The following is a 13,910-nucleotide window of genomic DNA, read 5'->3' as shown; positions in this document are numbered from 1 at the left end:
GAGGCAGAACAAACATCTCTCTCTCTCTTTCTTTCCATACAGATTCAAAACAGCAATGCAAACCAGCCGTAGAAAAAAAATAGAAAAAATAAAAACATACAACAGCCGGGATTCGCTGGTGGTCACCCACCCAACTACTAACCGGCCGGCGTGAGGCTTAAGTACGGCTGAGCGGACGGGAAGCCCTGTTCTCCTCACCCTGTGGTCGTATGTGCTTAATGAATCAAATTGATGAAACAAGTAAAGACTTGAAGAAGATTGGTAGGTGATAAGTAGAAGTTATGGGATGTGAAATCAAGATTGTAATGAACCTAAAGTCTGTAGTCCTATCTGCCCGTCCTACTTCGCCTCTCTTAATACCGCGTCAAAAGAACTTATCAGCTGTACATAGATCCCAGAACAAACAAGTCGCAAGGACACATAGTGTCTTCTGCTTTGATGAAATCCTCGCCGGGAGCCAGCACATTCTGCGTTTGGAAGAAGTCGAGGTCAGGCAGTTTGAGGTCAAACTCCGGGAATGTCACCGATCCGGTCAGGTCTGCAGGGCCGACGTTGGAGAAGGACGCATCTGGTTGATTAGCAGAGGTGAATTGGATGTTGAATTCCAACTTATCTCCTGAAATAGTCGCGACAGGGGTCGAGTTCTATAATTATTAGCTTCAAGCCCTTGTATAATGTGGCAATCCGGAAAGATAATAAACTCACGGCCTTAATAGTCCCATCGATATCGTACACATGATCACTTGTAGCCCCATGGATTGGATCCATGGTGGTGTAGGACAGCGTCACCGGTACTTCGTTCCAAACCCATTTGTAATGAGATGTCAGCGGCTCTCCATCGTCGGAGATGGTCAGGATCAAAGGGTATTTGTCCCAGTCTACAGTGATTTCTCCTTCACCAACAATAGGTGGGCCGCCGTGATTCATCGCTTCGCCTTCCCAGACTTTGTCGGATTTGAACTTCAGGTGGAAAGTTGGATTAGCGGACGCTTGGCTGGCAGTCACACCGCCGCTACTTCGCAATGTATCCTTCAAACTTTCGGCGATCTGTTTCACGAGATAGTCATCGCGGATGAGTGTCTGAGAGAGAATAATACTCGCTTCGTAGCCCTCGGGAATGGCCGCGATTCCGCTATCGTGTGTCAGCTGGAACTGCGGTGCTTCGGCCGTTCCTTTGCCACTGCCGCCTTTCACTTGGATGAATATGCTCAGAATGCCTTCGGTCGCATTGAATCTGAATTCCCGTGGCTGCAAAAAGTCCGAAGACTGATCTTTCGTGTTCTTGACAGTGCCAAGGGTAAAAGTGAATGACTTGAACTCCTCGTTGTTCATCAACGCCTGCACCATTTCCGTGAGACTTTCGTTGAGCGGGTCACTAGAATTAGGCGTTGTGACGGACCAGTCTGAGTCCTGGGCGTTCTGGAAATGGAGGATGACCTTGTAGCTGGACTCGGTATTGTCGCTGAACTGGAAGGTTGAATCGCTGGACTATATGATATTTTCCTTTCAGTATGACCTGCACAGAACCCTCATGACGATGTCGACGACAGGGACAATGGACGACTAACCTTTGCAGTGCTGGTATCTGTCGACTCTCCATCCATGGCAGACACCGGTGTCACCACCTCCAAGTACACATCTTGATCTTTACCCACGTCCTCATCATCGGAGCCCATCTCTTTGCCGTTGACGTAAACCACAGTATGCATAGTGCCCGTGACCTTCCATGAAAGGGCGGAGACAGCAATGTTGCCATGGGTAGTAGCGATCGACTTGAACGATAAGGTAGGGGCTTCGAGAGTAAGAGCATACATATATATGAAATAATTCTTATCTGTCCCGGTGGTATGTTGGAAAGAGACCTGAGCCGGTTCGAATTTCTGAGACCAATACTTTTTCAACAAGGTATTTAACTTGGCCTCTGAGTAACTGACAATTACATCCCAACCATCAGTAGTAGTTAGGTTGTAGTCGACAAGACTCTGATGAAAATCGGCTCTGGATTGGAATTTGGTTGACATTGTGTGCAGTTTGTCTTTTTCAAAGAAATGGATCAGAGTTATTGGGCTTGGAGAAGGATGTTGACAATGAAGAAGTCTCATCAATGGAAGAGGATTGGGCCTATAAATACCTGACCAGTTCCAAGCAGCTCACCAGGATATATCCACAGGAAGGTACAGAGAAAATGACGATATCATCTCAGGTAGCGTAGGGCCAAGAATCAACTTTCAGCAGCTGAAAATCCAGATCATGCTCGATTCCAATCTAGACAAGAGGGCAATTTGAAGCATGCCCTTCGTATAGCCAATGGTATCAGCAACGAAGAACCTAGGAGGGGGGATCTTCATCTTGAACATGAGCATTCATCACCGCTAATGCTCGGTGTTGACGCCCCTTCAGCTCTGAAAGTCACTTATATTAACATTTATATTAACAAGATTACGCATGTCCTCCACTCACCCCATGGACATTTGGCTTCCTATATTAAATCTCCCGGGGACTGTTCAGCTCGGGCGGGGGTAATGACGAGACACCGCATAATCGCCTGTTTGCCACCGTAGACGCCGTAGATTTCTTGCCGCTCATACGCTTTTTGCCTTTTGAATAAAAATTCTTCCTAGGCTGAGGTGGACGCGGGTCGATTCTCGGCCCTGTATGTGGATCTCTTCTGACAGGGTCTAGCCCGGCTTCGAGATGGTCAAGACATTAGTGATGTTGCAACGCAATCTCAACGCCCCGAAGGGTCGCATTTTGGCATTAGGGAATAACTTCCAACGGTCTAAGAACCTATCATTTGGCTTACTACAGGGGGTTTCTCAGCTGGGGCGGGGTAATGCAGGGATGCGATGTGGGTGATGCATTAGCACGAAAAACTGTTATTTTGCCACTGCAGCCACCATCTGCATCCTGCTGCTGGAATTCTTTTTGGCAGAGATCGGCTAGCTCTAGAGATAATCTAAACCATAGTTCTGTCGCAATTCAAGCGTTTACAAATCTAAGAGGGCAATACCTTGACTGATACAACAACATCAGTAGTATTTAAGAACCCATCAGGTCGAGTGATTTCTCCCTCTCCAGGACCTCGAAGAAAATCAAGATTTCTAGGTTCGCCTGTCAGGAAATTCTCTTTTGCTTTTCATCTTATCATCGATTTCATCATTAATCTTCTTCACTATGAATCCCGATCTTATCGAATATCCGCTGGCAGACCCATCTGTTATCCTGTCGGTGTCGGAAGATGCCTTCGCACCCAAGACCGGGTTGCAGGTTCCGGTCTCGCTATACGTCGAGAAGTTTTCTTTAACCAAAGATCTTCTCGTGGAAAATGATTATAACGGAAATGAAAACGAGACGACTGCGGTAAATGATAGCACGGATACCACTGCAGCTGCCTTCAGGCTGTACACTCATCAGATCGATGTTCCTAAATCATCGGATGGCCGCATCTCACTGGGATTTACGGGCAAAGACGGCTCGTTAGATCACCCGAAGGGTGCATCCGGTGGGAGAATTGAGCTGTATGTGGAGAGTCTTCCACTGGATACCGCGAGCAGGATCGGCATAAAAGGTACAGTCCTCTATCCCTTTCTCGCCTTAGGCTTTCAGGCCTGCATTAAGTCTAATTGTTGCTAACGAGTTCATTTCTTTTCAATGACATAGTTACCGGTGGTCACGGATGGGATGGCATCTCAACGGCGGAGGATAAAGCCCCTTCCAATGGTGGTGACGGAGGCAACGGTGGAAATGTCACTGTGCTCTTAGGGCGGCTTCTAAGCCAGGCAATCACCGCCTCAGACTCGTTGTTAACAGCGCTCAACAGCGATGGCAGCGAATGGCCAATTGACTTCCGGGACTCCGTCCGCTCGTGGATCAGTACGATGAATCAGGAAGAGGTCAAAAATGTTTATGCATTGCCATCCACCACGCAAGATGCGAGCCAGGTCCTCAGTGGACCTAAAGCCGACTTCAATCGGGAATTGATCAAGGCCTACCAGCAGCTTCTCACAAACGAAGACTCGGTGCTCTCCCAGGTGACTAAAAGTATCAATGTCGACGGAGGAACATATGGAGTCGGTGGGACAAGCGCCCAGGGCCAAGGGGAAAGCGGCAACAGTGGCTCCAGTGGCTCGCATCACTCCTTTTTTATAGACTCGACCTCGACAGTAACCGATTCCACCGTATGCTACCTGCATCCTGTGGAATGTCGAATGCTTCTTGATAAGGCAAAGGCTCTTCTGTTTCTCAACAACGACGACCAGAAAGCCAAGGCTTTGCAGTACCTCCAGCAGCTTCAGCAACGGCTTTGGTTCCTGGGAGACCCTTCTTGCCCTGATGATTTATCCGATACCAATCTAGGACAGGCATATCGGAAGGCGGAGGAATCTCTGGCGGTGGTTTCCGGGCCAGAGGCAGAGGAACCTGCATCCATACAGCAGCTCCGGTCAATCTACAGCCAGGTTGACAAAACCATCAAGATGCTCGTTGCTCCCCAGGACACATTCGGAACACAGAATCTCAAAGTCCCCCGTGGATCTTTTGCCTTTTATCAAGAATACGCAGCGAGATTCCTTGACGACCTGAAAGAAATTGAGGACACATATTTGGGGTATCTCAAGGACGATCTCTCAGTCGACCAGACAGCCAAAGCAATTAATCAAAGGGGTGCCATGTGTGACGCCTCCAAAGATCAGATTGAAAATTCGATTGTGGCCGTGAAATACGATCTAACTACGATAGACTCCAAGATTGCAGTCGCTCAGGAGGATATGAGAATAGCCGAGGCACGCTTGACAGAAAGTATCGCCGACGTGGAAGACGCGATAAGCGATGCTTTTAAATTCACCTTCGTTGACCTTCTCAAAGGAATCACCCAGGTTGTCTCCATGAAAGACGATTTCACGTCCCTGCTGGGCACTATCAACGACGGCACTAAATGGGCCCATGACCATCTCTCGCAAATCTCCAAAGACACCGGGCTCACCATCAACAAGGCCTATCTTCTGAACTCCGTCACCCAGATTGAAGGTTCTATCGAAAGCCTACATGAAGGGTACACCATCCTGGCCAACGGAAACGCTCAGTTCGATGACCCGGGGTGTGCAAAGCTAGTGTTGCTGGAATCTCAGCTCAACAGTCTCCTCGCAGAATTTAGCGGTGCGCTCGGAGGCGACCTTCTCCGCGAAGTCAAAGATCGTTTCGATCGATATGTTGGTGAGTTGGATAAAGCTTTACCCACCACACCACGTCCTCTCCTAGAGCAATGTAATGCTAATGTTGATCAATTATAGAAACTACACAAGCCCGCAATTCAGCGGTCATGGATTACAGTGCCGATGTCCAACTTCTCATTAACAATCTAGAAACTATCGAGTCTCTGGATAGTCAGAAAAAGGACATAGTCCGTGACGAGTACAATGTACTGGGGCTAGAACACCCAACCCTGACAGCGTTCATGCGGACGCTGTACACCAACTCCCTTACCAGTGTCCAGCTCTGGTTGGAAAAGATGCAGCAGGCCTATGCTTTCGTCACACTGGATGAAACGAACGTCATTGGAAATGCAATGAAGGGGTTCGAATTTTCCCAGTTCACGTACGGCATGTTGAACTCCGTCCGCTCCGATCTGGATAACTACTATGCTCAACGTATCGAGTCTTGGGGCCAGTCAGTCCAGACACTCAAGGGTGTCACATTTCCAGTGTCCAATGTTCGCCAGGACATGCAAATCGTTACAAACAACAAGTCTACCATCCAAGTAGCGATCACGCCAGAAACCGTCAACCCAACAACGGGCGGGCTAATCTTCGGAGAAGGAAGGGTTGATATCCGATTGACGAATGTTCGCTGCTTTATCGATGGCGCAAAGACCGACACTGGGTTTCTTGATCTTATCCTAGTGCATACCGGTCAAGAGGCTATCGTCGATGAAGTGGGCACAACACATATGTTTGATCACCAGCCTGTCACGATAAACTTCCGCTATGTGATCCAGGATAAGGATCATACTGGACCGGGAACGGTAGATGGCGTTGTCAACACGGCTTCTGATGACGACGAATACGCCATGGTTGGGCCATTTGCTAAATGGCATATTGTGATCAATCAAGCGAACAATCCCGGGTTGGATTTATCAGATGCCCAAGATCCGTATCTTGAGTTTGACATCCAATTTAGGGTACGAGCATGAGAAATTGTCGGCTTGTACCGGCTTTTTGTTATTCCTTTTTTTTGGTTATTAGGACTGAGGTTGAGGGACTACCAAATTTGAGTTGCTTCGAATTATGACATTGCGGTACAGTTGAATAGGAAGGGTTAAGAGCTAGAATATCTTTTTCTTTCTGTGTTGCTGCGATTTGTTATTCAGTTGTAGACACGTCCGTAACCTGTAGCCGCAAGAGGTTAATTCAATCCCTTGAACAATAGTGAATGATCTTTTGCAACAAAATATGCAAACCAAATCCAGGTTTGCGTGCCTGAAAGTCGCTATTTATAGGAGGAGAATAGAGTCCCGGGACGTTCGATATGGCGCGTTCCAAAGCTCATGAGGTAAGAAGAAGACTTCCATGTCTACTTACTACAATCAAGGATTACAAGAAGCTTTATTACTACTTTATGTTCACACAGTGAGATAGAAAGATGCTGCATTCAGGTGCCGTGGGTGTATAGCACGTATCTCAACGGAAGTGTAAGACTGACTTCCGACAACTCCTTAAAGCTGGAGTGAATAGCCTAGTATACAAAAACATCTCAACCAAGCCCAGTCCCTGAGATGAATACATGAAAATGAAAATATATCCAAAAAAAAACCCCTAAAAGGGGAAAAAAACAATCCACCAATTTAAGACTCATGCAAGGTCAACCCAAGCAGACAGTACTCTCAACCAAGACTCTCCTGACAGCAGAAAAATCTGGGAAAAATCCACAAGGGAAGAAAAAAACCCAGTACATGAAATAGAAATAGAAAGCCCACTCCAAGGACCAATCCAAAGTGAGAACCATGCAACGTGCACGTTCACATAAAGTCTTCCACTCCGCCGTATGCGGGTCCATTTCCAACCCGGCCCTCTTCAACAGCCGCCTCAACCGCCCACTGCTCCAGGACGTCAGGCTTCAGGAGACAAACAAGGAGGACCTCGCGAGTGGCCATGGTGTCCTCCATGCAGTCGTGGCCCGAGCTTGAGTTCTGGATGGCAATGCCCACAAAAGCAGCTGTTAGCTTTCTGAGGGCCCACTTTCGTCCACAAACCCCAATATGCTCCTCCACCACCTCCTTTGTCAAGATCGAGGTGTCGACGATGTTATCGTGAACGATGCCGAGAGTCTTGAGGTCGTTTTCGAGGGCGTGTCCCACCAGCACCGTGTCCCTATTGATGTACTTGAACAGTCTTTCCCTCGCAGAAGGCCAACCGTGCACGGTCTTGCCTTTCTTTTCCATGGCCTTGAGCCTCTTCCAGCTCATGCCGCTATATCTCGTAACCCAGTTTGTCACCCGGGCCAGAGGGAACACGCCAACATCAACGATCGCCTCTCCTGTAATCATATCCACCGCGCAAAGTTGCACGCACTCTTGCCCGTTCTCCGTTTGGACCATCTCGCAGTCTAGCGCGACTGCAGCGCGCTTTTGGGGTCCGCCTTGGGGGGCATGCTGATATCCTTTTTGTGTGGGGTCCATCCTATAGCCGGTGTTCTTGAGGGTCGCCCATGAGTGGCATTTACTTCGGAGATTCTCCACGAAGCTCTGTCTGATCGATTTGTCGAGTGGCCCGGACCAGGGCTTTCCAGTGTCGATGTGATGTCGAATTTCGGTGTCGATTTGTGATGTAGAAGGGGCAGGGGGGCTGGAGAAGAGGAGGAAGAAGAATCGGTCCATTCACTGCCGTCCCTGAGGCCTGCAGGGAAGGCGTTTTGACGGCCGTTCCGCCCCCTATTCCGTCTCCTGTTCCTGTTCTTGTTCCTGCCCCAGGAATTCTGAGGGTTTTGCTCCGGTGAGCTTGACTCGACTTGTGTGTCGTGTATGGTGATGGCCCCGTTGGGCTGTGGTGCAACGATGTCTATGTCGATGGACGATGACCCGTTGGTCATGTCGTTGAATGGAATCACGATGTTACGGCAAACAGAAACCATTTTGCCGTTTTCTGGAAGTAGAAGATATCTTGTATCTTGAGATGGAAGACGCTGTGTGCTTCTGTCGACGTCTGGTTCTGTCGACGTAGAGGTTGGTAAATCCCTATATTCGAGGCGATATAGGGTTATATATGATGTTTCGAGGGACGGGGATCTCCGTCACGATAGAGGATTCAAGTACCAAGAACCGCTTTGGCGGAATAAATCTGAGGTTCTGTGAGGAATGTCGAAGCCTTTGAAAAAAGATAAAGGCGATATTGGAAGGTATCGAGATCGAGGCTGACTCGAACAAGGACTCAAACAAAGATGAGTTGAGTAGAATAGTAAAAGGTGCAATAATATGGCACTGAATAGACGAAATAGTCCGTAAAGTTGGTGTTTCTTTGTTTCTTGTGAAGAATATGGCAAAGAATATGGAAAGGAACAAGTCAGAGTCGAGGGGAAAGGGAAGATTCCCTCCCTTTTGTAGGGGAGAAAATTCTGCATGCCCGTGACATGTTTCCGTCATAAAATCGTGATGAAAGTGTCATCCTGATAGAATATTTTGGTCATAGAGACGTAGGCATTCGTCATGGTTAGGGAGTCATCGAAGCGGGCTGGTGTTGGTGTTTTGGGATCCCGGAGTTAGGGCTAAGTTGATATCGTGACAATGAGTAAGGATCTCACGAGATGATTTTTTTTAACAAGCAAGCAATATATACTATCAGATATTCCTATTATGAGCAGCTAATAGTCTTATCTATTTTTTGTTTGTTGATACGGTCGAAGTGAGTCATGGTTGGTGATGATGTCGTCAGAGCTTCGGTTGTCTCGTGAAGCTGGACTCGGGATAAAAATACAAGACCAAATCAGCACTTTCTTGTCAGAATATTGCTATTATCTATCTTGAGTTCATAATTTCATTTGGCGATCTACACTTTTGTTTGGTGTATATTTCTATTCTTTCCTGCGCTGCCGCAAAAGCAACTCCCGCTTCTCTTGTGCCTCCAGGTCTTGGTAAACTTATTTGCTCGGCGTCAGTAATAACAAAGATTTTAATCATCACAGGCTGTAGCCCACTAAGCTAGACCTAGATGTCTTCCCTTGAGCATAGCCTAACCTCGATCGCTGGATGGACCTGTTTTCCCTTCCGATCTCCTCTAAGCATGACACTTCTATCACCAAATAAATGCTTCATTCTGAGAACTAGTTACTAAGTATACAAACTCGGCCCATCTGCTTCAATCAGATCCTTTCATTTTTGCCTCCTCAAGCTCCGGCAAAGCCCATTTAGTCATCCAATCACACTTCAACACGTCCCTCGCCGTGGCTCGCATCTCCGGCCTGAAAGCCAGCATTGATCGCAACATATCCAAAACAGCAGCTTTCTCCTCAACGCAAATACCTGAGATTCCGGCTTCCGATCGCGGTCGTTGAATATGGGATATGAACCGGTCCTCCCAAGACCGAGCGTGTCGATCAGAGCGAGCTTCACCGTCGTCGGTAAAGCACTCCTGTCGCGCCGGCCACTCATGCCACCACTCTGCAGGCAGCTTCCCAAGGACATCGACCTGTTCGGCCGTGATGTCATCCTGAGTGGCAAGAATGCCTTCGAACAATGGCCGCTGTCCGAGGATCGACCATATGGGGCAGGCGAGAGTCCAAATATCCGATGCATAGGAAAGAGGTGTTCTTGGTTCGAACACAGATTCAGGCGGTGCAAATGCAATCGGCACGTGGGACTGACATCGATCCTCCATGGAGGGCATAAATGCCTCACCAAAATCTGAGAGTAGAATACTGACTTCGGGGGAGGTGAACTTCTCGCAAAGCTTCCCAAGCCATACTGGGAGAACGGCCTTTTTGGGGACGTTAGGCGCTAATGGTTGATTGTCGTGACGAACGATGGGCTCTGAAGTAGGTGGGCCGTATTTAGCGTATAGCTCTTCGACCGAGAGGGTGTCGAAATCAGTGGGAAGACGCAGGAGAATATTTCCAAGATGAAGGTCTGGAATGTTAGTGATTTGGTTGTAGTATTTGTCGGAATACAGAGACCATGCAGACAGACTTAACATACCTCCGTGCACGATTCCCCGGGAGTGAATATACTCCACAGCCATGACCAGCTGAGCGATAAGTGAGCGGGCTGACCTGGCTTGAAAAAGGCGTTGGTATGACCCGTTCTTTGCACCCGAGACACTGCAACTTGCTGGAGCTGTAACGTAGCAGGGATGAACGCCATTGGGACCTTCAAGGACAAAACGATCTCGGACTGGAAGGATCATGTCCCTTCCCTGATGGTTGGGATGAGAGACGCCGGTGCTACTCGTCAGTGCGTGGAGAATATCAGCTTCTCGAGAGCTCGAATCCCCCGTTCCAACTTTGACCGCGACGTATTTCTCGTGCTGGTCATCTCGGCAGAGCCACGTTGTAGAGTAGGTCCCGAAGCCCAGTTTGTGAACGACTCGATATCGCGTTTGAAGGACATCTCCGATTTCGATGGGATGGTACCCACCGGGTTGATATCCCTCGAGTCGTTCGACACCCTCAATGGGGACATATTCAAAAGGTGGAGGCTCGAAGAAGCTAAGCTTGTCGTGAGTCACCCTTGGCGAGGATGACATTCTGCGACCAACGCTTTTTGAAGGACGAACGAAGGAGTGGCATGTTACCGGTAGTGCCCGCGAACGATAGGATTTGAAGATGTTTAGAGATCGAGAACCCAGGCTGGCTATAAACTGCATCACAACGATGGTGCAGACAATGCTAGGTAGGGGCTTCCACAATGGGCCGTTCGCGCCTGCCTTGCAGGGTTCGGAGGCGGTGGGAACGGATTTGGGCAGGTCACCCGGACATCTTCTCTCGCGCTGTCACTATCTCTTCTGCTATATGACACAGATGTAGTGTTTCAAATATGCAAACTATTTGGGCCAGTGGGCCATGGTCCTCTATCCATGGCCCTAGAAGTAAGCACCGCAATCATACATATATCTTACGTATTCCCATTTCACCAATCTTCAAGTCAACAATAGAGGGATTATACGTTATAATCTCGTACAGAAATCCTTGAGTCCATTGAAACATCCTTCCTGGCATTCTAGCGTTCTTGTTTATCTGCTGTCAACCTCTACCGCCGGCCCAACATCGATCGCTTAGCAAGGGATTGGAGGTGCGACTTTCTTATCTGCAGGTTTCAGCATTAATTCCATAGTTTCATCGTAAGCCTGTATCTGTTGAGATCTATCCAGAGACAAGAAAAACGAAACCTAAATTGATTTGGTAAAATACTATGGTTGGCTCGATCTATCTGAACTGGAAACTCCCATATATATAGTTCGCAGGCACAATCCTTTGACAAAGGTAACACTCAAAAACGAGAGGGGAACATATAGTCAAGGAACAAGGAGATCATTCAGACTACGGTACATTGAAACTAACGATTCAGTCAATACAGTAGAAGGGATATCGCGATAACGGTTTTATTATGTTCCCTGCTCATCCCATAGTTTTTGCCTGAGGCGGAAGGGGCTCCCGTTTAGCCGCAAATTAGGTAATCCAGACTTTGCTATTTAGAGAAATGATCACGTGATGACCAGCCGCGAAGCAAACAAAGTGAACAAACATTTGCCAAGGGATTAACCGAATTAGGATTTGGAAGTAATGAATTGGATTGGTAGAATTATGAAAATGTCAATATTAAATACATACATGGTCGAAGGTAGAAGCTCATTTAATGTTCTCATATACTGTACATTAGTGCATCTCCAGCCAAAGACTAGGCCGATTTCGCGGACCGACGTTCCCATCCGATGATAGCTGGTTTCATGGGCCCAGAGAACAGAGAGGAGTAGTCCGTTCCGGGCACGCCCTTGCGGCCGTCCACGTTGTGAAGACGCATGGTGCGCACAACACTGGCGATGATGACGGTCAGGTTCACGTAGGCGAACTTCTCACCAATGCAGCGGTGGCGGCCGGCGCCGAAGGGCAGGTAGGGGCTGGAGGTACCCTTGGAGACGGCACCGTAGCCGTAATCGACGACGTCCTCCTCCTTGTCCTCGGTGGGGGCCTGAGTTTCCCAGCGGTGAGGGTCCCACTTCATGGCGTTGGGGAAGTATTCGTCGCTGAGGGCCGTTATGCCGGGCGAGGCGAGCAGGACGTGCGAGGTGGGGATGACGTAGGGAGTACCGGGGACAGGGATGGGGTTCTTGACCTTGCGCATGAGAGAGTGGATAGAGTTGTTGACGCGGAGAGTCTCGCGGATGACATTCTGGTGTAGCGGGAGCTGGTCGAGGTCCTTGTATTGCAGAGGGGGAAGGGTGCCGTCAGGACCGACGGGGCCGAGTTGAGCCAGCTGTTCCTGGTAGAGTTCCTCGATAACTTCGGGCTGGGAGGCAAGACGCAACATGATCCAGGAACTAATGGACGAAGAGGAGTGTTGACCGGCCATGAGCAGGGTGATCATCATGTGTGCGATCTCCTTGTCGGGCACGGGGGTTCCGTTCTTGTAGACGCAGTTCATCAGGTTCGAAATCATGTCCGAGGTGTGGGTGGCCGATTCGCCGGCGCGACGGCGCTCGTTGATGATGTCCGTGTAGATGGCACGCATGCGCGCATGGGCGGCGTCGCGCTTCTTGTTGTGCGGCAGAGGCGCCCAGGGCAGCATGAAGTTGATTGGCGTGAAACCCTTGTCCAAGTCGTGGTAGAGATCGGCGAATTCAGCGGTCAATTTCGAGCGGACTTCCTCGCCCTGCAGGGCGCGCGCAGCCGTGAAGATGGTGATTTCAGCCATGGCGGCGCCGACGTCCACTCGTCCCGAGGGGCCGTTGAATTTGGGCGAAGTGGCCAGGTAGTCGAGGGTTTCTTTCTCAATGAGCGGCACATGCGATTCCAAGGCGGCTTGCGTCAGACCGAATTTGATGAACTTCTTCTGCTCCATCAATTTCGAGTTGGGGCAATCGTAGACCACGTCGGAACCGAAGACGGGAGTCGTCAAGGGGCTGTAGACCTCCTCGGCATTGACATCTTTCAGTTTGCCATTGAGGATGAACTCGTTGCCCTGCACGCCGAGGTAGACCGTAGTTTTGCGACCGAGGAGGATGAAGGTGAAGATATCGCCATGCTAGAGGTTGAAAAACAGTTCCTGGTTAGTCAAGGATTGTGCGACCAAAAAGGGGCGGTCTTACCTTCTCGCGACAGGCAAAGAAAAAGCCATAGGGGTCCATTCCATAGCTGATGGTGTTGCCCAAAAAGGGGATCCAGTGAAAGACCAACGGGGGTTCGGTCTTGTTCAGTTTCGCAAAGACCCATTGATAGACGAGGTTGAGCACAATGGACGCGACGAAGGCCAGGAGCCCATAGACCCCGATGGAGGCCAAGGACAACATGGCTGAAGGCGAGGGTGAAAGGGTGCAAAGAACGAAGACAAGAAGGAATTAAAAGAATAGAAATAAAGGGAGAAAGAAGGGAAGAGAAGAAAATACACAGAAGAAAATAATGGAAAAGCAAAACAGAAAAAAAAAAAAAAAAAGAAGCACGAAAAGAAAAAGCAAGGTGGGCTGATTGCGAAGCAAGAGAAGGGGAAAGAGAGGGCGAGTAATCGGCGGCCTGTGATGGGCCAAACATCAGGCAATCACTGCGTATTGCGGGTGTATACGCAGCCGAATACGATAAAACACCACACAGCCCCTGGTATTCTTTGGTAATTCCTGGTAACATACCAGACTGCGGGTCCTCCACACGGATCTTCCGAACGCTAATCTCCGTTAGCTTGGAGATCAGTACTTTTGCTTGACATGCGATGCAATGTA

At 48.9% G+C, this 13,910-nt stretch overlaps 5 protein-coding genes across 5 annotated transcripts; 1 reads left to right on the top strand and 4 right to left on the bottom strand.

Annotated features, from left to right (window-relative positions):
* Positions 1-377: 377 nt before the first annotated feature.
* On the bottom strand, positions 378-2,021 carry P170DRAFT_429321 (uncharacterized protein; the record flags this gene model as incomplete). Its single annotated transcript, XM_024847884.1, has 3 exons — positions 378-644; positions 706-1,488; positions 1,569-2,021. The coding sequence occupies 3 exons, from the start codon at positions 2,019-2,021 to the stop codon at positions 378-380; spliced, it is 1,503 nt and encodes a 500-aa protein (XP_024701481.1).
* Positions 2,022-2,973: 952 nt separating this feature from the next.
* Positions 2,974-6,389, top strand: P170DRAFT_458304 (uncharacterized protein). Its single transcript, XM_024851782.1, has 3 exons — positions 2,974-3,568; positions 3,661-5,211; positions 5,289-6,389. Exons 1-3 carry the CDS (start codon positions 3,175-3,177, stop codon positions 6,185-6,187), a joined length of 2,844 nt encoding a protein of 947 aa, XP_024701480.1. The 5' UTR covers positions 2,974-3,174; the 3' UTR covers positions 6,188-6,389.
* Positions 6,390-7,012: 623 nt separating this feature from the next.
* Positions 7,013-7,870, bottom strand: P170DRAFT_479098 (putative RNA exonuclease; the record flags this gene model as incomplete). The annotated part of the gene is made up of 1 exon (XM_024853628.1): positions 7,013-7,870. The coding sequence occupies one exon, from the start codon at positions 7,868-7,870 to the stop codon at positions 7,013-7,015; it is 858 nt and encodes a 285-aa protein (XP_024701479.1).
* A 1,425-nt stretch (positions 7,871-9,295) lies between these two features.
* Positions 9,296-10,845, bottom strand: P170DRAFT_512738 (kinase-like protein). The gene is made up of 2 exons (XM_024855016.1): positions 10,181-10,845; positions 9,296-10,111 (listed from the first exon to the last, which is right to left on the bottom strand). The coding sequence occupies exons 1-2, from the start codon at positions 10,725-10,727 to the stop codon at positions 9,345-9,347; spliced, it is 1,314 nt and encodes a 437-aa protein (XP_024701478.1). The 5' UTR covers positions 10,728-10,845; the 3' UTR covers positions 9,296-9,344.
* A 912-nt stretch (positions 10,846-11,757) lies between these two features.
* On the bottom strand, positions 11,758-13,624 carry P170DRAFT_390709 (cytochrome P450). The gene is made up of 2 exons (XM_024845914.1): positions 13,287-13,624; positions 11,758-13,222 (listed from the first exon to the last, which is right to left on the bottom strand). The coding sequence occupies exons 1-2, from the start codon at positions 13,485-13,487 to the stop codon at positions 11,879-11,881; spliced, it is 1,545 nt and encodes a 514-aa protein (XP_024701477.1). The 5' UTR covers positions 13,488-13,624; the 3' UTR covers positions 11,758-11,878.
* Positions 13,625-13,910: the final 286 nt, after the last annotated feature.

Source organism: Aspergillus steynii, assembly GCF_002849105.1.
Source record: "Aspergillus steynii IBT 23096 chromosome Unknown P170scaffold_7, whole genome shotgun sequence".
Taxonomy (NCBI): domain Eukaryota; kingdom Fungi; phylum Ascomycota; class Eurotiomycetes; order Eurotiales; family Aspergillaceae; genus Aspergillus; species Aspergillus steynii.
Note: the sequence above shows the minus strand (reverse complement) of the source record. Positions and strands in the feature narration are given on the sequence as shown.

Coding starts and splice junctions, on each gene's coding strand:
- P170DRAFT_458304 (XM_024851782.1), top strand. CDS start 3,175: ATGAATCCCGATCTTATCGAATATCCGCTGGCAGACCCATCTGTTATC. Junction 3,569..3,660: donor GAGCAGGATCGGCATAAAAG/GTACAGTCCTCT, acceptor TCAATGACATAG/TTACCGGTGGTCACGGATGG. Junction 5,212..5,288: donor TCGTTTCGATCGATATGTTG/GTGAGTTGGATA, acceptor GATCAATTATAG/AAACTACACAAGCCCGCAAT.
- P170DRAFT_512738 (XM_024855016.1), bottom strand. CDS start 10,727: ATGTCATCCTCGCCAAGGGTGACTCACGACAAGCTTAGCTTCTTCGAG. Junction 10,112..10,180: donor CCGGGGAATCGTGCACGGAG/GTATGTTAAGTC, acceptor CTAACATTCCAG/ACCTTCATCTTGGAAATATT.
- P170DRAFT_390709 (XM_024845914.1), bottom strand. CDS start 13,487: ATGTTGTCCTTGGCCTCCATCGGGGTCTATGGGCTCCTGGCCTTCGTC. Junction 13,223..13,286: donor TCTTTGCCTGTCGCGAGAAG/GTAAGACCGCCC, acceptor TTCAACCTCTAG/CATGGCGATATCTTCACCTT.